The sequence below is a fragment of the Narcine bancroftii genome, chromosome 4, assembly GCF_036971445.1.
Source record: "Narcine bancroftii isolate sNarBan1 chromosome 4, sNarBan1.hap1, whole genome shotgun sequence".
Classification (NCBI taxonomy): Eukaryota; Metazoa; Chordata; class Chondrichthyes; order Torpediniformes; family Narcinidae; genus Narcine; species Narcine bancroftii.
Genome location: NC_091472.1, coordinates 129,017,563 through 129,040,254, shown reverse-complemented (window position 1 = coordinate 129,040,254; position 22,692 = coordinate 129,017,563). Strand labels below are relative to the sequence as shown.

General features: G+C 37.3%; 1 protein-coding gene across 1 annotated transcript in view; it reads left to right on the top strand.

Moving 5' to 3' along the window:
* pole (polymerase (DNA directed), epsilon) overlaps positions 1–22,692 on the top strand; it is a 147,534-nt gene that overhangs the window by 60,231 nt on the left and 64,611 nt on the right. Inside the window, exons 19-30 of the mRNA XM_069932838.1 lie at positions 682–828; positions 2,783–2,928; positions 3,405–3,553; positions 4,718–4,810; positions 6,115–6,259; positions 6,658–6,815; positions 10,102–10,297; positions 15,695–15,909; positions 16,387–16,489; positions 19,645–19,725; positions 20,441–20,563; positions 21,417–21,635. Of these exons, the coding sequence (XP_069788939.1) occupies positions 682–828; positions 2,783–2,928; positions 3,405–3,553; positions 4,718–4,810; positions 6,115–6,259; positions 6,658–6,815; positions 10,102–10,297; positions 15,695–15,909; positions 16,387–16,489; positions 19,645–19,725; positions 20,441–20,563; positions 21,417–21,635 (1,775 nt within the window). The remainder of the gene's footprint in view (positions 1–681; positions 829–2,782; positions 2,929–3,404; positions 3,554–4,717; positions 4,811–6,114; positions 6,260–6,657; positions 6,816–10,101; positions 10,298–15,694; positions 15,910–16,386; positions 16,490–19,644; positions 19,726–20,440; positions 20,564–21,416; positions 21,636–22,692) is intronic.

Below are 22,692 nucleotides of genomic sequence, written 5' to 3'. Positions count from 1 at the left end.
TCATTAATTTTACCTCATTTACTGTAATTTGTATTTCAGTTTGATATTTGAGATGTATATTTAAGATGATTGCCATAAAGCTTACAAGAAAATCCATATCTTGAGTAGGGGATAATAGTCATGGAAAACCTCTGTTATATCACAAGACACAAAAGCAAATTAAGGACTAGTAAACATTCCATCAACTGTCTTTAGGCAATCAATAAATCTGTGCATGCTATGATGAATGATACTTGAGGACACCCTGAAAGTAATAGGAGAGCGTAATATATTCTGAATTGGTGACTTCATTATCTATCACCTGGTGTGGTTTGATTGCTTTGTGACTATTTGAGGAAGCTGAATCCTGAAGAATCCATCTCCCATGACTCTCTGTGAAGAAGTTCCCCGTAAACTTCCACCTACCCTTAATCTCCTCTGTTTACCCGGATGGTTCTGTCCTTGACACCATTGACAGGTGGCCTCCACCACATTCTGTGGAAACCAAGACCAATCCGTGAATAAAGAATCTCTTCCATCAAGTTGTGTGGCACAAAATAGAAATGAATAGAGTAGCTTAAAACTGGGCATCCATGTAAACTGCATACTTTTCCACAATCTGCTTGCCATTTCCTTCATTTACCCTTAAATATTAATGGAAATTAGTTAAAATGGAATGCAGATTTTGTGCTTTCTTTGCAGTGCCTGCTTCACGGAGTGAGTACCATCGTATTCAACAGCAACTTGAATCTGAGAAATTTCCTCCTGCTTTCCCAAATGGTCAGCCACAAGCATTTCATGAACTGTCCCGTGAAGAACAGGCAAAGTATGAAAAAAAGAGACTGGCAGGTATTTTTTTTTTCTCTATTAAGAGTTGTTTATTTGTCCATGTTTGAATATTTTCAGTTTTGGAATGTTGTAATTTCTTGTCTTTGTACATTTGCTTGGAATACAATTAGAGTAAAACGCCTGGTTTCTGGCATCTGTGGGGACTGGTCGATCCCGGATAAGCAAGTTTTCTGGTGGCTTGAGACGCACTCTTATAATGTCTAACTAATATACCTGCATTAAGAATAAACAGTTTAAAATACAAAAATATAATATTGTACTTTCACTGAACAAATTTCACTTGCGTGAATACATAAACCTTAAAGAAATTTACTTTATTTTAAGTTACATGCTTTAAAAACATTTAACTGTTGCTGCACCTCCACCAAGCTGCCTGAAAGATGAACAATAGTATTATAGATAATTAACTACCTTTCCCCCATATTTACAGATAATATACTAACAAAGATAAATACTTACTAAGCAGGAATAAGGAGACACTTTAAGAGAGTTATCCTACCCCATCATTGAGCAGCATCAACCAGCTCTTCATCCTGGGCGATGTCATTTTATTCAAACACAACTTTATTCAAACAGCTGCTACAAGCAAAGCACAACCAAGGCACACCACTGGCTGAATATTTGGTCCCATCTTCACCAAAGGATTATGTTTTACTTCCGAGAACATCTACAAATCTAAACTTTTGTTTATTTATTTATTTTTATGTATTTATTTGTTGTTGGTTGTTTGAATTCCAGATATATATGTTGGAGATTTCCACAGCCACCATTCAAAACATTCTAGACAGTATCACTTTAGTCACTGGTTTCTGCTATTTTCAACTTAGAACCGTAGAACATTACAGCACAGAAAACGGGTTCTTTGGCACTTCTATTCTGTGCTGAAGATTTCTCCTCCCTATTGCCAGTGACCTGCATCCAATCCATGGCCCTCCATACCCCTCCCATCCATGCATCTGTCCACATTTTTATTAAGTGAAAATTGAGTTCGCGTGATCCACTTCAGCTGGCAGCTTATTCAACACTCCCATGACTCTCTGTGAAGAAGTTCCCTGTAAACTTTTCCACTTTCACCCTTAACCCTTGTTGTCTGGTTTGTATCTCACCTATACTCAGTGGAAAAATTTTGCTTACACTCTATCTATACCCTTCATAATTTTAAATACCTCTATAAAATCTCCCCTCATTCTTTTACGCTCCACAGAATAAAGTCCTAACATGTGTAGCCTTTCCCTGTACCTCCAGTCCTGAAGTCCCAGTATCATTCTCAGAAATCTTTTCTACATTCTTTCAATCTTATTGATAACTTTCTTGTAGTTAGGTGACTAAAACTGCACAAAATACTCCAAATTTGACTTCACCAATGTCTTGTACAAATTTACCATAACATCCCATCTCCTATACTCAGTACTTTGACTTATGAAGGACAATATGCCAGAAGTTCTCATTACAATCCTATCTATCTGTGATACCACTTTCAAGGAATTATGTATCTGTATTCCAAGGTCCCTCTCTTTTACTGCACTCTTCAATATCCTACTGTTTGCTGTGACTGTCCTACCTTGGTTTGACCTTCCAAAATGCAACATCTCACACTTGTCTGCATTAAGTTCCCTCAGTCATTTTTCAAACCATTTTTCCAGCTGGTCCAGAACCCTCTAAGGTTTGAAACCCTTCCTTGCTGTCCACCACACCCCCAATCTTTGTGTCATCTGCGAATTTGCTGTTGCATTTTACCACATTATCATCCAGATCATTGATATAGATGACAAACAGCAATGGACCCAGCACTGATTCCTGAAGCACACCACTCATCACAGGCCTTCAATCTAAGAAGCAATCATTCTCTACTGCTCTCTGAGCTTCTCTTGTATAGCCAATGTCAAATCCAGTTTTTGCTCAATTCCAGTTAACCTGTATTTCTGTTTGATGAACTTCCACCTGTATATTTCAGACTATTGCCGTAAAGCGTACAAGAAAATTCATATCACTAGAACAGAGGAACGAGTAACTACAATTTGTCAACGTGAAAATTCCTTTTATGTGGATACAGTGCGAGCTTTCCGTGACAGACGGTATGAATTTAAGGGTTCACATAAGGCAAGGAGCTTTTTTTAATACTTTCTGTTGTCGCACTCCATCAATATTTTTCCCATGTTACTTTATTTTGAATATTTGATATTACCAATTTCACCTTTTTCCTGTTTTATTTTATGGGATTGCATTTGAAACAGTCATTTAACTACATGTGATTCATTCCAAGGTTCTTCTGGCTAATTTGTACAAGTTTTTGATCTTGAGAAACTGATGCAACTTTCACCTTGCCATTGATCAATTTGAAATTAAAATCCTTTCTACAAGGCTTTAATTTTGTGCACTGTTGAGAGTGATGCATTTGAGAGATATTATCTTCCAGATTATTTTATTTGAAGCTGTTTTTATTGTCATACCTGCCTCTATAGGTCACCTCATTTCAGAGTTCTTCTTTGTGAAGCACTTTGGAGTACTGCAGATATTAATTTTGAATTTTACCACATTCTGTCCACAGTGGTTTTTATTAAACTTTTTTGTTCTAGGTGTGGAAGAAGAAATTATCTGCTGCTGTTGAATGTGGTGATGCTACAGAAATCAAACGTTGTAAGAACATGGAGATTTTGTACGAGTCTTTGCAGCTGGCACACAAATGTATTCTAAACTCGTTCTATGGCTACGTCATGCGTAAAGGGTTAGTACCAAAATGAAAACAAATGAGAAATGCCTTTATGTAAAGCTTATTATCACTACCATCAACAGAAAATGTATTGGAATATCATTTAGTGGTACTTTTGCTCAGTAGTGCATCTTAGTTTTACAACTATTTTTCTAATTTTAGGATCTTGATGACATGTCAAACAACATAGTATGAGACCATTTGGCTCACCAAGTCTATGCTTGTTCTCAGTATTCTCTAGCAGACCATTCTCCCCCCAAATTTTCCCATCAACTTCTTGGACTAGAGGTTATTTGAAGTAGCCAACTGCATGATTTAGGGGTATGGAAGGAAACCAGAACACTGGAAATCCACACACACCGACCGGGAGACATGGAGGTCCAAATCAAACGATTTAAAATCCATTTTATTCCAGATCACCTGAATTATTCCTGCTCGACAGTACCCAAAATGCCAAAACTAGATCTTAAATCACAAAATTGTTAAGATTGTGCATTTCATTATTTTGGAGGTTTACTGTCATCTTGATCTGTTGCAGTCCTCAGAGAGAAAGGCCTGAAGTAATTTTGGAAAAGAAATCACATGATTTAGATCTCATGCAAATGAAGGAATGGAGTTATCTTTTTCAGTTCAATTTGGAGTGGATCATATACGAAATTGTATCCCCAAACTTTGAATTGGGGAGACGTTGTTGGAACATATTGAGTAATTACTATGCCTTGAAAAGGGAATAAATATTTTCAGTTGTTGGGCAGGATTCATTCAGGCGGATTGCTTACTCCTCGATGGAGTTGAGTGGCTTGTGTGCTTTTGGTGCTGTCTCATTCTGGCAATGGGAGAGTAATCCAATGCAATTCTGATGCCTCATCGAAGAAAGGCTTTGAGGTGATGAGCTGAATCATGTGGCAGAAGGTGCACAATATCTGATCTGTTCTTGTAACCACTGCCTATGTATTTTCACCTCCCCCCCACCCCCACCCCCACCCCCACCAGCTCAAACTAATAGGATTTTTTTTGGCAGTAAAGATATACTGAAGAAACTCTATCAAAGTACCTTTTAAGATGCTCAAACTGTACCTCTACCAATGGAGGAGAGATTTTATAGTTGTTGAAATTATAATTAGCATCATTTAAAATGCATGAGATCTGACAAATATCTTTTTGTTGACTCTGTAACAGGGCTCGTTGGTATTCTATGGAAATGGCTGGTATTGTCTGTCACACCGGTGCTAATATCATCATGCAGGCCAGAGAACTGATCGAGCAGATTGGGTAAGAAAGTTATGGAATGTGGATTTCCTGGTTTATTTCTACATCCTTAAATCTTCCTAATTTTTCCTGTTTGTGTCAGTGTTGCATCAAATTGAAGTGCATCGACTAACTAAGTATCTCAGGTTAATTTTCTTGGTATCTCAAGATATCACAGTAAAACACCTGTTATCCAAAATTGAAGCAACCAGCAAAAACGCGAGGAAAATAAAAACATGTAAAGAAAAAATCGTTAAGAATAAATAAAAATTTAAATAAAAGTTTAAAATTGTATAAGTAAATGTTCTCTGAAGTAACATAAACCTTTGGTGAAGATGGGGGGAAAATATTCAGCAAACAGAGTGCCTTGGTCATGCTTTGCTTGTAGCTGATGTTTGAATGGGGTCACCCCAGGATGGTTGATACCATTCACCATTTGCTGACTCTCTTAATGTGTCTCCTTATCCCTGCTTAGAAAAAGTTATTATTATCTTTATTAGTATGTTATTAAGTAAGGCTTTATCTGTAAACTTTAGGGAGGGATGATTAATTATCTGTAATGTTATTGTTCGACTTTTGGGTGGCTCCGTGGAGGGGGAGGAACCGGCAGGTGCAGCAAAGAATGTTATCAAAAATAAAATAAAATTCTTTAAGGTTTCTATATTCATGCTAGTGAACTTTGTTCACAGTAAGTACGATTTATTCTTTATACAGGTGTATTAGTTGGGCATTGTAAGAGTAAGTCTCAAGCAACCAGAATAGTTGTTTATATGGCATCTACCAATCCTCATAGATGCCAGATACCTGGGGTTTTACTGTATTAAGGAATATTGACATGTCTACTTCCAGAACATGCAAACAACCAATATTTCATAGAGATTCACTTGAGATACATTGTCTGGCTGCATCCTTTAAAGGTTTTCTATTTGTTTTTCTCCTGGTAAGGAAATATTAAAATATGCTTCATCATCAAGAAAACGCTCATTGAGCAGTTAAAATGTACAAGACTGCAAATATTCGTAGCTGTCTTGAGCTTCTCCAGAAATTTCTGGCCTTCATTTTATTTCATATGTTTTGAAATTATAAACCAATATAGAATAAAAATAATTGTAAACTCTAGTGAAAATATAAATAGAATAAGAACAGGAAATTAAGCCAAAGGGGAGCCTGAATACGAGTATCATTAGGGAAGGAACACTGCGGCCTCAGCTCATGAAATCAACTCAAAGATACTACATATTTTGATTTCCAGGAGGAAATGTATTTCCTGTTTACCAGACGAGTATTATTTGAGTTTCCAAATGATAATTGTTTAAATTCGTTTTTAGGCGGCCCTTGGAGCTGGACACTGATGGCATTTGGTGTGTCCTTCCTAACTCATTCCCGGAGAATTTTGTCATCAAGTCAGACAATCCCAAAAAGCCAAAAGTGACAATATCCTACCCAGGTGCTATGCTAAATATCTTGGTAAAGGTAAGGATAAACCAACTAAGTAACAAAGTAGTTGAAGACCACGCCAGGATTTTGGCTGAGATGTATTAAATTATTATATTCTCATGTCCTTTAATAAAGTGGTCTTACTCTTCTGGGTTCAGTGTGTAATTTTTCATAAACCATTTGTGTGGCTTGAGTATGAAAACTTTGTACCCTTTCTTCCAATTAAATATTAAAACAAAATTTATAAGAGTTTGTCTTTTAATACACAAAGGTGAATACAATTTCAGAAACTTGGACATAATTTTTATATATGGGATATGTTTAACAGAAACAGAATGGCAATTTTTATAATGTATGGTGAGTAATTGCTCATTGTAATGCAAGTAATATTGTATTTTTCGCTGCAGCTAAATGTTAACATTTTACTGTTGCAGGAGAGATTCACAAATGAACAATATCAAGAGCTAATGGACCCTGCAGCATTGACCTATGAAACTCGCAGAGAAAACAGTATATTTTTTGAAGTTGATGGTCCATATCTGGCTATGATTCTGCCAGCTTCCAAAGAGGAAGGGAAAAAACTCAAGAAAAGGTACCAGAAGCAATGATAGATTTTCCTGTTTTGCAAAGGTTTGTAAGCTGATCAGGCTTCCTGTTGTGTTGGAGACTGTGAACTAAAGCAGGACAATGATAGTTAACAGCTCTTGTGCTATTTTACACTCATAAGTCTTTAATTTAAGGTCATTGCTTGACCTCACTCTGAGGCAAATAGAAATGGGCTACACCGACATTACATCCATTTCAGATGACAGAAATTAGCCCTTAGAGAACTCACAAAACACAACACAATTTTATTCCATTTAGATGTGGAATAAAATTTGCCTTTCGGAACTTGTATCGGAGGCAAATTAAGGTAATAAACTATAATATATTTTGTTTTAAATGATATTTCTAGATGCATGCATAGATGATGCGGCTTTCCATTGCAGAAAGTTGCAATTATGCACTGTTCTTTTGGAACACATCCTTTCTCCCCATAATGAATATTAATAAGGCCTTTGACAAGGCCCTGCCCAGTAGGCTGGTCCAGAAGGTCAGATTGTGTTGGATCCTGGATGAGCTGGCTGGAATGTCAGTCAGAATTTAACTTGGACAAGTACGAGGTATTGTATTTTTGGCAGGTTAATCCAGGGTAGGACTTGCACAATGTTACGAGCCCAAAAGTTGTTTTTAATTATATTTAAATATAAAATAGAATCACACTTTAACTTATCACTATTAACTTAACTTACCTAACTTAACCCCCTTCTAATTCTAAGCGCACATGTATGTAATGGGTCTGTAAGTTTAGAAAAGTTCCTTGATTCACAGTCCAATCTCCCTTCTCATTCCTCCAAGTTTACTGGTTGCAGGCAGTTCTTATACAGTGCACAGAATTGAACATTTATGAAGGTCACCAGGCTTTGGTGCTTGAAAGACAAATGGTTACTACTGAGGAAGATTCTTGTTTGTTTTCAGAGAGAGATTTGTGGTTCACTGGACACACATACCAGTGTCCTCTTTCTTTCAGGTCACCACAGAGTTCCTTTTTGTTCCTCTTATTTCAAGTTAAACATTAGGCAGCCAGTCCTCTCCTCTTGTGTGAACCACAAAGGCTTTTTACCAGGCTGAACTAAGCACCCACAACCCATCTTCCAAATGGGTTTTTTTTTAAAACAAAGGTTTTCCATCTTGTCCTGTTCCAGTCCCAGCTGCTGCTACTCACTATAGCACTATAGAACGGATTTTACTCTCTCTCTTTCTCAGAGAAAAAGTATGTTTTCCTATCTCTGCTCGCAAAACCACATTATCCACTTAGAACAGCAAGCTGCACTCCAGACAGTCTGCGTCCCTGATCTCTTTCATCTGTTGCTTTTCAAAACAACAATCCATTAGTGAAGTCTCTTGGGCACTCCCCAAAGTTTTTGCAAAGACCTCCAGGAGCCACCCTGTCTGGCTTGAGCAGAGCTCCAGTATTTTAAATGAGATCTGTTTTGAAGTGTTTGTATGTGACCTATACTAAAAAACTTGCCCCAATTTATCTCCCAAAACGTATCTCTATTAAATACAAGCACAACAGAATCTGTCACCACAGTAAATGGTAGGTCCTTGAAGAGTATTACAAAACAGAAAGATTTGGATATATGGGCTCATAGTTGCATGAAAGCAGCAACAGAGGTAGATAGAATGTGAAGAAAATGTTTATCAAGCTTATCTTCATCAGGACATTGAGTATAACAGCTGGGATGTCATGTTGCAAGATGCTGATGAGCCAACCCTTGGTGTATGGTGCACAATTCTGGATACCCAGCTGTAGAAAAATATCATTAAGGTTGAAAAGATGCAGAAAAGATTCACAAGAATGTTACTGAGTCTGGAAGGCTTGAATTGTAAAGAGAGGCAGATATATTGGGGCTTTTCTGCTTGAAGCATCAGAGGCTGAGGTGGGACCTTTCAGAGGTTTATAAAATCACAAGAGGCATAGATAAGGTAACTTGTAATTATGTTTATTCCAAGGTTGGAAAATCAAAAACTGGATAGCATAGATACAAGATGAGAGGGGAAAGATTTAAAACTGACCAGAGAGGCAACTTCCTCACATAGAGGGTGTTGGGCATGTTAAATGAACAGTCGGAAGAAGTGGAAAAGCTGGATAAAATTATGATTAAAAGACACTTGGGCAAGAATCTATATAACAAATCTGGGCCAAATGGGCAAATGGAACTAGTTTATCCAAATCAGTGACAGGGATCTCCCACTGACCGACCATTTCAATTCTGTGCCCCACTCCCGTGCTCACATGTCTGTTCATGGCCTCATGTACAGTCATACCAAGACCACCCATAAATTAGAAGAGCATGCTTAATTTTCTGTCTGGCCTTTCTCCAACTGAATGGCATTAACGTGAACTTCTCTGGTTTCTGTTAGTGTACTCCCCGCTGTCCCTCCCATCCCATTCCATCTTCTTTCCTCCAGCTCTCCATCCCCTTCCCTCTTCATTCACAGAGCCTTCCCCCCCTCTCCCTACTTGCTAGTGCGCCCTCCCTCATCCACCTATTACCTCCTGCCTGTGGAACCATGCTTCTCACCTGCCCCTCCCCCCACCATTTTGTTCGGTACCTGCCTACATTTTGTCATACCTTGATGGAGGGCTCAAGCCCAAAACGTTGGTTATATCATCTTCATCTTTGCTACATAATGTTTGACCTGCTGAGTTTTTCTGGCGTTGTGTTTTTACTTCATGGTGTCTGCAGACTTTTGTGTTTTACTCATGGGTAATTGGTTAGCTGGGTGGAAAAGTTGGGCCTATTTTCATGTTGTAAAACTCTATGACCGTATAATGTTGGACACAGCTGTATATCATTCAATTTTTGTTGCTGAGTGAAAGACAACATTACTAAAGCTGAAAGAAATGACTTCCGGTTTTAATGGTAGCACAGTGGTTCAGTCACTAATCCAGTGACCCTGGTTTGATATTAACTTTTAGGGCTGGATGTGTGGAGTCTGCACATTTTCTGTGTTGATTGTGTGGGTTTCAACTGGCTGGTCTCCTTTTCCTCCAAGATCTAAAACCAACGATTGGGAAGCGAATAAAAACAAATGTCTTGTTCTCACTTTGATGGACCACGCTGAGATTGACATAACTATGATAGATATTGATGTGGTTCTTAAATATCAATCGTCCAGCCATGTCTTGCTTTAACTGATATATTTATATAGTGTCTGGATGATGAATTCTGTTATTTGAAAGATGTTTGTTTATCCAGAAAACCTATTTTGATTGCCACTAAAGTGAATTAGCTTTTTATGAGTGACACTGATGGTTTTGCACCTGGCAGATATGCGGTGTTTAATGAGGATGGCTCACTTGCTGAATTGAAAGGTTTTGAAGTGAAGCGTCGTGGAGAACTGCAACTCATCAAGATTTTTCAGTCTTCTGTGTTTGAGGCCTTCCTGAAAGGCACAAACTTGGAGGAGGTGTATGCATCTGTTGCTAAAGTAGCAGATTACTGGCTGGACGTGCTTTACAGTAAGGTATGGTAGTTTTTTTTTAAACTTTATTTAAGATTTTATAACATGAATAACATATAGAATTACATTTAAAAAAAATTAAGAATAAAATAATAAAATTACAATACAATATCAGTAATCTAAATAAATTATACCCTCCCCAATAATTATTACACATTAATAACCCAACTCAAATTAGTCCAGCCCCCTTCCCTCCCCAAATAAAGAGTGAAGAATTAATAAAGTTAATAATATATGTGAGGAAAAAAAATCCACTTACAAAAAAAAAACAAAAACATAACCAATTAAAATACTAACAAAAAAAAGTAATTAATACTAAGATATCAGACTTAAAAAACATATTTAAATCAAACTTAAATGCATATATTTAACAAACGGAGTTGAGATGAAACATATATTTAACTCAAACTTAATATAAAAAATTAGTAAAGTTAGTAACATTATCTATCAAAAATTCTTAAACAATAATCAATTCTTAAAAAAAATTTGTAGCATGAAAAAAAAGATGAAAAAAAACTTTCTCTATAGAGATAAACCTTCACCAAATATCAATTAACTTCACATCTATCATCATATTAGTCACATAAACCACCATCTTAAAACAAAATTCAAACCTCATTAAGCATTGTACAATTCAATTTTAGTACTCTTCCACCATTTTTCCCTTTTACTCTTGAATAGTTATCCAATAAAAGCTCCAATACCACATTTAAATATCCCCAATCATTACGTTAAAATTCAGATATCCAAATAATAAAAACACATCTACAACGAAATCTATATCTTCAACAAATGGAGCATAAACCACAAACAAAATTCAAGCTTCATTAAGAATTGTACAATTCAATTTATAACTTTCACCATTATTCCCTTCGTTCTATAACTAAAATAGCAAAATAATATACACTAGAATTACCACTCCTTTCACCTTAAAGTTAAAGAAAAAATATAAAAAATAACTTATCCATCCCATTCACATTTAAATTTCAGATATTCCTTATCTACTGAATAAACTTTACAAAAAAAACCACATCAATTTTTAGTTTTTTAAACAATCAAATACTTTCTTATGCTTTTTTTATATTTAAACAAAAAAAAACCCCTTCACTCTTTAATCTAATAATACAAAAAAAAGGAAAAAAAAACAGGTAGGAGGTTAAAAATACCCCCTCCCGTCAAAACCACGCAATGTGGTAACTCCCAAAAAAAAAATGGGTGTGAGATAACTCACACGTAGCAGATGACTTTCAGGAAATAGTGCCTATCCAGTTCTCTCCCCCAACTCTCACTTCATCTTAAACTAACATCCTCATTATTTAATATCCCTTTTTTTTAAAAAAAAAACATTAAAAAAAAGGACAACTCTTCTTTTAATCAGCTCCAACTGCCGAGTCACCATTACAACCATTCCTTCTTGGAGCACGGCTCTTTTCTTCCATCTCTTGTCTCCTTAGAGATCGCGGCGGACTATGTCTCTGTTGAAACTGAGTAATTGGCAGCTCTTGAGCAAATGCTATAGCTTCCTTTGGAGAATGAAAGAACTTTGGTTGGCAACCATCTTGAAAAACCTTCAAAACAGCTGGATATCTAAAGGTTGCCTTGTAACCTTTCTTCCACAACAACTCTTTAGCAGGATTGAATTCCCGTCGTTGGAACATAACTTCTTGACTCAAATCCGCATAGAAGAAAACTCGATTATTTTGAATCATCAAGGGTGATTTTCTCTGTTGTGCATTTCTAATAGCCACTCGTAAAATTATTTCTCTGTCGTAATAATTCAAGCAATGAACCAAAATAGGTCTTGGACTTTGACCTGAAATAGGTCTTCTACGCAAGGCTCTGTGAGCACGTTCCAGTATTATACCTTCCGGGAAATGTTCTTGACCCAGCACCTGCGGAATCCATTCAGTAAAAAATTTTCTTGGGTCTGGTCCCTCCATACCTTCCGGCAAACCAATAATCTTTATATTGTTCCGTCTGGATTGGTTTTCCAAATAATCAATCTTTTTCACCAAATTTTTATTTTGAATTTGTAAGTCTTCGACCATTTTGGTCACATCAAAAACTTGATCCCGTATTTCATCTATATCTTCTTCACACGAATTAAATTTATCTCTCACTTCAAGCTTAAAAGCTCCAAACTCAGCCATCTGTTGAGAATGTATTTTCACCAAAGTATTAAACCTAGTACCAAGTTCAGTCATAATCTTGGATAATCCCTGCATTGTATAAGATAATTTAGATTCAAGATTCACAAAAATCTTTTCAATTGGAAGAGATTTTGGCTCAACAGATTCCTGCTTCTTCTCCAAAGGATCTTCTATTCCTTCCTTCATTCTGGTTGCCTTCCTTGTAGTATGACTGTGTGTGGAAACCCCAGCCACAGCCTCTCCAGCAATGACTGGAGGACGCTGGCCGGGATTTTCCCCAGTCCATAATGTATTAAATTCTCCCAGTACATAAAGTTGTACAGGTTCTTGTATCTCAAGAGATGCAGTTTGTAGCGCCACCTCTACAGATGACAAATGCCTTTGAGTAACTCTTTGTTCTAAAGGCTGTTTGGCACCCTCTTTAGGGGGCTCTACCGATGTAACATAGAGCTCTACATCTGAACACTGTACCTCTCTCCTGGGATCCATTTCACGCTGAGTCCCGGTGTCTTTCCTGTAGGTAGGCTCCAAAACTTGAACTTTTGGAAAATGTAGTTTTTTGATGATCTGTTGTCGTTTTTTTTTTGCTCTTTTCCACCAATTGTACCATCATAAGTTAAATTAACAGCACTGAAATTATCTAAACTTTTAAAGAATTTTCTAGACAAAACAATAAGATAGAGTCAGGAGAGGACTGGAAGGCACATCTGATCCTTACGCCATCTTGCCACGCCAAGGTATGGTAGTTAAAAAAATATATATAATAATCAAAACATTTTCATCAACATGCTTTGTTCCCTGCAAGCTCTGATTTGTACTTCATCAGCAACAATCTGAAATAACTAGACTGAGGAATTGGAATCCTTTCTTAAGACAAGGCCTCACATGACTAGCATAAGATGGTACAAACTTGGAATACTGTGTACAGTTTTGGTCACCAAATTATAGGAAAATAGAGAGAGTGCAGAGAAGGTTTACGAGAATGTTGACAGGATTTCAAGGTTTGAGTTGCAGGGAAAGGTTGTGAAGACTAGGGCTTTTTTCTCTGGAGCGTAGAAGATTGAGAGGGGACTTGATAGAGGTGTTTAAGATTTTAAAAGGGACAGACAGAGTAAACGTGGATAGGCTTTTTCAATTAAGAATGGGGGAGATTCAAAGTAGAGGGCATGGTTTAAGATTGAAGGGGGAAAATTATAAGGGGAACATGAGGTGAAATTTCTTTACGCAAAGGGTGGTGGGGATGTGGAATGAGCTTCCGACAGATGTGGTCGAGGCGGGATCATTGGTTACATTTAAGGAAAGACTGGATAGTTAAATGGATATGAGAGGACTGGAGGGGTATGGACCGGGTGCTGGTGAGTGGGACTAGGAGGGTGGGGATTTGTTACGGCATGGACTAGTAGGGCCGAACTGGCCTGTTCTGTGCTGTAAGTGGTTATATGGTTATAAGATCTGGTTTAATAATTGTGATTAAATGTAACTGTTCAGAAGCTGTTCATTTGGAATATTTGCAACAATATTGTTTTGCTGGTACAGTACAATTCCGATGATCCAAAATCGGATTCTTCAAAATCCTAATTTATCCAAAAATATTTAAAATTTCAGAGAAATTAGGATATCTGAAATAAATCAGAAATCCTCAGTTATCTTAAATTTTTTTAGAGCTGAACTAATCTCACAGGTTGGAAAAAAATTCACCAGACAAGAAATTAGAATGATGATTATCCTTGTTTCAGCTAACACCCTCCCCTCTCTCTTTCCATTTCTTCTTTACCTTCTCTTATTGACTTTTCGCTCCAACTATCCCTCTCAAACTGCATGCCATTGTCTCCCAGCCGCAAGCAGTTGTAAGAATCCATTGTCCCAGTGTCGTCAAGGAGAGTGGCCTTCTGGGCAGCAGCGGGGGCCTCAGTGGGGAGGTCGGTGATTGGCAATGACTAGCATTAAACATTATTTTAACGCTTAAAAAGCCTTCCCTTGTTGTTTGTTGTTGTTTAAACACTGTTACAAGTGATTTCCTGTTGCTGAAGGCTGTTTTTAAAAAATGACCAGTTATTCAAAAAAACTTTATCTGATATAGCCCCAGTCCCGACCATTTTGGATAATTGGAGTTGTAATGTAAATGGAGTCAAATGGACTTTAGCCAAATCTTCATTTAAAACAATATTATTAAAACCTGGTTAATAGCAATTGTTTCCAGAACATTACTCTTGCAATACACTAGCACTTACTTTGTCTCAACATAACATTTTAAATTGCTTTTGCTGAATGTGGAGATATTGAATATTAACCTTGTTGTTCAATTTTAAAATTTTGATCTTCAAAAATAATCACTGTGTTACAAATCTAGAACTTGGAAAAAAATATCATTTGTTGCTTTACAGCTGTAACGTGAATATTTATTTACTTTTGTTACTTTAGAATAATTAAAATATCAGACATAGGAATTTGATCAGAAAATGAATATTTACATATTTTCTTAAAGTCAAAATTTAAATTTATGCAGGAGCGTTTGTGTGATATTACAGAATATGAACTGGTTGTATGTTGCCTGTGGAATATTCTACCACTATACTCAGCATGTAAGATATGAACTGCAAAGGATGTTTGCAATATTCTGTTGTAGAAAATAATAATCCAAAAACTGTTCTCCATTAGATATTCTTAGAGATGCTAGTTCTTTGAAGATTACAAATAAAAATTATTGATCCTTTATTATCCAGAAGCAGGATTAAATTTATTGCCAAAACATCTCTAAAGTTCTAGAATTCTTAAGCACACAAGTATAATTTCAAAGTTCTTACCCATTTGAAAAATGTCAGTTACAAGAACAGCTTTCATTTAAATGGCACCTCCTCTACCTCCCCCCCCCCCCCCCCCGCCCACCCACTCTTTGGACGTCTGCCAACATTTTTTCAATACCTTGATGAAGGGCTTTAGCCCAAAATGTCAGTTATGTATTTTTAAAGGACACTGCTTGACCCAGTGAGTTTCTACCACTTTGTGTTTCTACTTTAAACGCTGTATCTGCAGATTTTTATGTTTTACCTCCAGTGTTTAGTTTTTAAAAAGAAAAGACTTTTAAACAATAGTAGTATTAAAAGTAAGGATTATTTTCCAAGTGTAGTTTTTGTATGGTAAGGGACACTCTGAGAGCAATGCAATGATTCTTTTTTAAATGAAAATGGGAATGTGAGAAATAAGCTGTTGTAGGTAGTGTTCAGACTTACTCCATTGTTTTGATTTGCAGGCAGCAAACATGCCTGACACAGAGTTATTTGAACTGATCTCTGAGAATCGATCAATGTCTCGTAAATTGGAAGATTATGGGGAGCAAAAGTCCACCTCAATTAGCACTGCCAAACGGCTTGCAGAGTTTCTTGGTGATCAAATGGTGAAAGATGCAGGACTGAGTTGTCGTTTTGTCATTTCCAAGAAACCAGAAGGATCTCCAGTAACAGAAAGGTAAGAAAAAGAAGTCTTCATCAATTTACTTGAGACTTTTCCAAATTTTTCTATTTTTTTGTTATTTAATCTGCTTGTTGTTGTTAATTGTTGATCAGAAGTGAAGAAAAACTCATTCAATTGAAGTGCTTTGAGTGTTCCAGAGCGTTAAGTTGACAAAGTAATGAATGGAAAAATTCTGAGATTTACTCAAATGGCTCATATTGGGTGTTAGTAATCCATGATAATTTTGTTGGGCCTACCACATAGTTAAATATTTCATCTGTCAAAATGCACATTAAAGAGAAGTCTTGCCATTAGATTTCATGTGGTATTTGAAAGAAAATCTAAGTTTTAGTCAGTTGATTTTTCATATAAAATCAGCAAAAACATTTTCTTCACTTCCTTGTATGATGGGTGGATCATAACTTTTAAAACACTGAGTTATTTAAAGATGTGAAAGGCTCAATACAAATGTAAATTCTTCCTCTTTTGCAGAGCAATTCCATTGGCCATTTTCCAGGCAGAGCCAAGTGTTAGAAAGCACTATCTGAGGAAATGGTTGAAGAATCCTTCCTTGCAGGACATAGACATACGATTAGTAAGTTTTACTGGACAAACCCTTTTACAAAATTATTCACAATTTTAACATTTTGAGGTGGTTTTAACTTTGTTTACTTTTAGTTGGCAGTAATTAAGTACACAAAGCCAAGTTGAAACATCCTGCCTTCATGCTTTAAAACAATGGTTCCCAAACGTTTTCAGGCTCTCTGGCCACATCCCACATGCCCATGCACACACTCAACAAACACACTCTTTCTTGTGTTCGGTCCCAGAGGACCCCAAAACCCAGCAGCAATAGAAATTCACCAAGACAAATGGTTACTTAAACAAAAGTAGTTTTTAATTTTCTTTAAACATAAAAAAGAACAGGATCAAACTTTAACTTATTACTATTACCATAACTTAACCTAACTTAATCCCCTTCTAATTCTAAGTGCACGCGTATGTAATGTGCATAAGTTCAGAAAAGTTATTTGATTCACAGTCCAATCTCGCTTCTCACTTTTCCAAGTTCACCGGTATCAGGCATTTCTTGTAACATTTATGAATTTTATGGAAGCTCTGGTGTTTAAAAGTAATTGGTTACCGCTCAGGAAGGTTCTCATTGGTTTCAGAGAGATTCGTTGTTCGTTGGACACACAAACTGATTCCCTCCGATCAGCCACTTCAATGTCTTGCCGAAGAAACTTGCCCTATCAGGGCTTTCCAAATGACAACCTCTTCTTCTGTAGGTCACCACAGAGTTCCTTTTTGTTTCCCTCATTTCAGGTGAAACACTCTAGCCAGCCATTTCCTCATGTGTGGACCACAAGGGTTTTGAACAGACTAAACTTGGACTCACAACCATCTTCAAAATGAGGTTTTTAAACAAGCTACATATGCACCCACACCCCACCCCACCCCCCTCACCCCAACGGTTTGGTTTCCTTTCTCTCTATACTTGTCAAAACCAGATGACCTTCATAGAACAGCAAACTGCCACCAAACAGATCGCTGTCTCCAAAAATCAATTCCTGAAAGATCTTATCAGTTCCCTGAGATGGGTCCTTCCATTTGCACCTCCTTGTGAAAATCTCTAGCAAAGAAGTCTTTATTGACTCTGCACACTTGTAGGCTCCACCTTAGGCATAGCTCTTGCATTTCAAATGAGATCTGTTTTATGAAGTGTTTGTGTTTGTTTGTGATCTATACTACTCCCACAATCAATCTCCTTCAAAAACATATCTATATACAATATAAAATATGATATAATCCGTCACACTTGGTATTAGGTCTACTGCAAATTTAAAACAACAACTAACCTAACACTATTAACAAGCATATGTATTTCACAAATAAAACTTGTAGTAAACAAATTTATGAAAGGGTAAACTATATTGTCTTCAGTTTTCATACCATATTTGCTGCACTTTTTTGTTTGCTGTGCTGTGACCCTATTTTACTCTGCAATAAAAAATATGTTCTTTGTAAAAATAATGCCAATCACACAAAATGCAGCAGAAAAAAAAAGAAATATAATAACAATGCAATTACTTGGAAAAGAACATGACACAATATTACAAGTACGAATGTGAAACAAAAAAAAAATCAAATGCTTAAGAACTACTTAAGATTAAAAGTTGCAGTGAGACGTAAATGCAGGTATACCTTGTATAATATGATTTTGATCAGCGCAGGTTTTGATATAATGTGGTCGTTCCCCGTCCCGAGTGGTTGATTCCCATCCCACCTTCCCTGGCCATAGCCTTCCTGAGCAGTTGCTGTTCCGAGCGGTCCCACCTCAGCCAGTAACCATCTCTGACTGTCACCATCCCTAGCAGTCATCATCCCAGGCAGCTGGTCCCCGTCCCGAGTGGTCCCATCACCATCCCTGGCTGAAGATGACTTGCAATGCTTACAAACCTAGAGCCTTGGCCCTTGCAGACGTGAAAATGCAATGTCTACTGTCTGATCTGGCTGGCCTGTCCAAACCACATCACCAGGATGCAAACAAACATTTGGACTGACCCCTTTTTCCTCACTGCCACTTTGGATCTTTCCACCACCCACTTTAGGAAAGACTGCTTTAAAACGTAACTATTTTTCAGTCCATTAATAGGACTGAAACAATGTTAGAATTGTGGTGCAGACATGATCTTTTGGGTCATTTGGGCCTTTCAATTGGATTGGGCCAGACACTTCAATTGAACTCTGTTCATGCCCAGCTCTTGGTTTTCTTTTTGTGTGGAAAATGTAATCAGATCTTTATTTTGAAAATATTCACTTGAGCATCCAGCTCTCCCTTGAGGAGAGAATACCTAACACAACTTAAATCATGATCTGAGTGGCCAGATTACAATGCTGAGCATAAGCATACATGCTCTGCACCCTGGAGCACCCACTCAAAGTAAGAAGAACATTGCCTTCTTTTATCAGCATGTACAGACATTTTTCTGTTATCTTGCTGTAATCTTCTGGTTCATTGTCAGCCTTGTTTCACAGAATCATTAATTACTCCCACATCTTGTTATTTATGATGAGTGACTTACTTTCCTTGGAGCAATCTTGTGCAACGTTTCTGTAAATCAACCTGGCAGTTCAGCCAACCATTTGCAAGTCATTTGTAAATATAAGAACAAATGGTCAAACAACATTGTTTACTTTACAGCTGAGTAACCTTTTTAAAATCAATGTGTGCGTCCTCTCACAATGAAAGCACTACCATAAATTAAGTTATTTTCATTCTTAAAATGCAGAAACAGAACACCACGGTTCTAGGTCTTAGATTATGATTTCTCCCAACAAGCAGCTTCAACTGCTTAGCCACACAACAGCCAGTCACATTTCTATTTAAACAATCAAGTATCCATTATACACAAAATACACAATAGCATACAATTTATCAACGCATTGCAGACAAATCCCTAATTTGGCCTCCAAGCAGCTATATAAGTGAATAGGAAGGAAGTCGCTACAATATCTCAGAGCAAAAATTAACAAATGATGGGAAAGAGTATTTGCACCACAGTTACTTTGATCCTTCTCTGGTGCCAGATGCAATGGAGCTGTGGTTGACTTGGTGACTGGTGACAGCAGGATCAGCAGTCAGAAAGAATCCTTGGGCTACAATGTGGGTTTGGCCCTAATTTTTGTTGTTGACTTGGAGCATGAGTTAAATTTAATAAAATGCAAGCATGATTCTATTATTTCTAGATTCTGGACTGGCGTTATTACATTGAACGTCTTGGCAATGCCATTCAGAAAATTATCACCATCCCTGCGGCCCTTCAGCAAGTCAGTACCTTTTCAGTCCTTTACTTTCAATTAACTGAAAATTGTACATCTTCACAAATATGTACCATGGTCTTTGCAGAATAACATTGAGAATAACAAGGTCTTGTGCAATCTCTTGGGATTAGTTCCATTCTTCCAGATTTGTGGGTTCTTAAGGTGGTTAATGTGGGAATCACAAATGGGGCAGATAGGGCAAATAGGGCAGGTAGTGGGTAGTTTGTATGATGGTCCACTTCTGCCACTTCTCGAGGATCTCAGAGCACTTGGAGTAGGCATGGGCCTGAGATTTCCAAGAATCAATGTAGATGATGCAGTTCTTTAAGGAGGCTTTGACCACTTTGAATTTACTTCTGTCCACTTGGTTATCTTTCCTGATGACAAAGCTCAGAGTAGTGTCTGCATTAGAAGACAATGGAAATGCAAATTATATGGCTTTCCCAATGTGGCTGACTGAGTGTAACTGGAATCTCTGTACTGGAGATGTTGGCTCAGTAGGAAAATGGTGATACTGTTTGCTTGTCGTTCCTGTGAATTTGGAGGATATTGCAGAGATGACAAGTTGATATTTTTCTAGTTGCCTTAAGATGCCTATTGTTCCGTTGCTTGACTTGAAAAGGGTACAATTGCAGTGGCAGTAACATCTGGCACATCTATCTACTGAAAACATGCTAGTATGTTCTATAGTTTGTGATGAATGAGCATCATTCCCGTACAGGTGAAGAACCCTGTTCCACGAGTAAGACATCCTGATTGGCTTCACAAGAAATTGCTGGAAAAAAATGATGTTTGCAAGCAAAAAAAAATCAATGAACTCTTCACAAACACTGGAGTCAGGCAGGTATGTGTTCTCCACAGTGAAGAGAAGAGACTTTAAATTCTGAAGTGAAGTCATCTTCTAAATCTTTGCCATATAGGCTGTCTAAGTAGACTTCTACTACTTTTTACACCATTGCTGCTCTCTGATTTGCTGAGAGCATCTAACATTTTCTATTTTTTTTATTTCATCTTTCCAGAATCTCTATGATTCAACTTTGTGTCATGACCATCATTTTCTCTTTTTGATGATCTAGCATTCAATTACCTTGTATTCCTTTAATTGATAAAAATTTAATTTTGAAAATATCCTTTGAGTATATACATGAGTAGAAACGTAGAAACGTTTTGAACCTGGAATACCGTATTTACTTGTTTAATAGTCGATCCCAAGTAATAGTCAACCCAACCCCTTTTTTTGGGCCCAAAAATTGCGATATTTCTCTATGGCCTGTGTACAAGTTGACTTCCACCCCCGCCCCCCCCCCCCCCTTAATTTTGGCTCCAACCGCCTACCCATCTGAGCTCCCAATGCCCCAACTGCAGATCCTCGCCTTGGCTGTCTGCCCATCCAAGCTTCCGATGCCCCGACTGCCTGCCCATCCAAGTCCCACCCGGCCACATAGTCACTCCTCTGCCCTGGCTACCGGTCCATCTGAGTTCCTGACACCTTGAACGATGCAGGTACCTACCGTGGTCAAAGGTATGATTGATGTAAAAGTCAACTTCCCCAAACTTGACTAAAAATAAATGGTCCAAAAACTCTATTATTACACAAGTATAAACAGGAGTTTACATCAGAATCAGAGGGACTGATCTGCATATCTTCAGAAGATCTGCTTAAAAAGGTTTCCTGAAAATAGTCCTATATTCTTCAGGTGACTGCCAGTCTGCATATGACAAATAGTCACCAATCGGAGATTTGTGACCTGGAAGATTTGGGAACATCAAAGCGAAGAGTTCACCCAGTTGTCCCCATCAGTACAAAGAGAAGGCGTGGTGGGAATGAAGAGAGTCAGGAAGTATCTCAAGACCTGGAATTAACTCAGTCTTGGAGAGAGATATTGGGACCACCGCCACCACTGGGAGAGACAAAGGTAATTTGTTCATGGAGGCTAGAACTAAATTAAATCTCTTCACCATTTTTTAGCGTGCTTGTTTTACCTTGTAAAAATTAAAATGCATTGAAGAAAATTACATTGCAAACTATTGTTAAACACCACTGATAAAGGTAAAAGGCTGCAAAAAAAAAAGGCTTTGATTATGCTTGCCTCTGGGTGAAAAGTCCACCAGTGATTTTAATCACTCTAACACTGAGGGATGAAATTTTTTGAGTGGTTTAAGTCTTATAGGTGAGACAATCTAAGGCCCTCTCTGTATCGATGTTCTCTGTTCTCCTGATGTTGTGGCTGCAAGTTCCTCTCTCGGCTACTACTATTTAAAACTGGATATTTATCACTGTGTTGTGATCTTCGTACATGGCCAGTTAACACTCCAAATAAAAATACTCGAATGGGTTTGAAGTAATTTGGATCAACTTGGAAGTGTAAAGTCTTGATTTTTTTCATCCAATGACAGAATAATGTTTGTGAAATGCATATGCTTTAAAATCTTGTCTAGAATTTAAATAATTAAAAGTATTTGATTAAATCTGTCATCTAAAATCTAACATTAAAATTAGGTTAGCACAGCTCGGAGCCTTCTGTTGTGCTGTTGAAGGGCATTTTCTCGTGCTTTTTATGCCGTAGTGAGCTGTACATGTTTAATCTTGTAATCAAATTTAAACCTATCAAGAGAATAATTTATTGTAATTCTCAAAGTTTGCCATGAAATCCCTTTTATCTGTAGTTAGTTTTCAATATAATTATGTCAAGAAGTTGCTCAGGAAATTTTGTATACTTGGATTTATTTGGAAATGCACTAGTTAAAATTCTTGCATTAGCTTTTCATAGTTTGTGCAATGAACCATTGCCAGGGTAGCCTCACTGATTTGAACTAGCACTCAAAAGTACATCTAGGAATTCCTGAGCCAGCCGTCTGGGATACTCGACAGTTGATTTTTAAAAAAGTATTAAACTGAGGGTCCAATATTAAATCAACAAAATAATCAAGAATTAGATATCAAAAATTAAGTATAAATTCCGTTGGTCTATG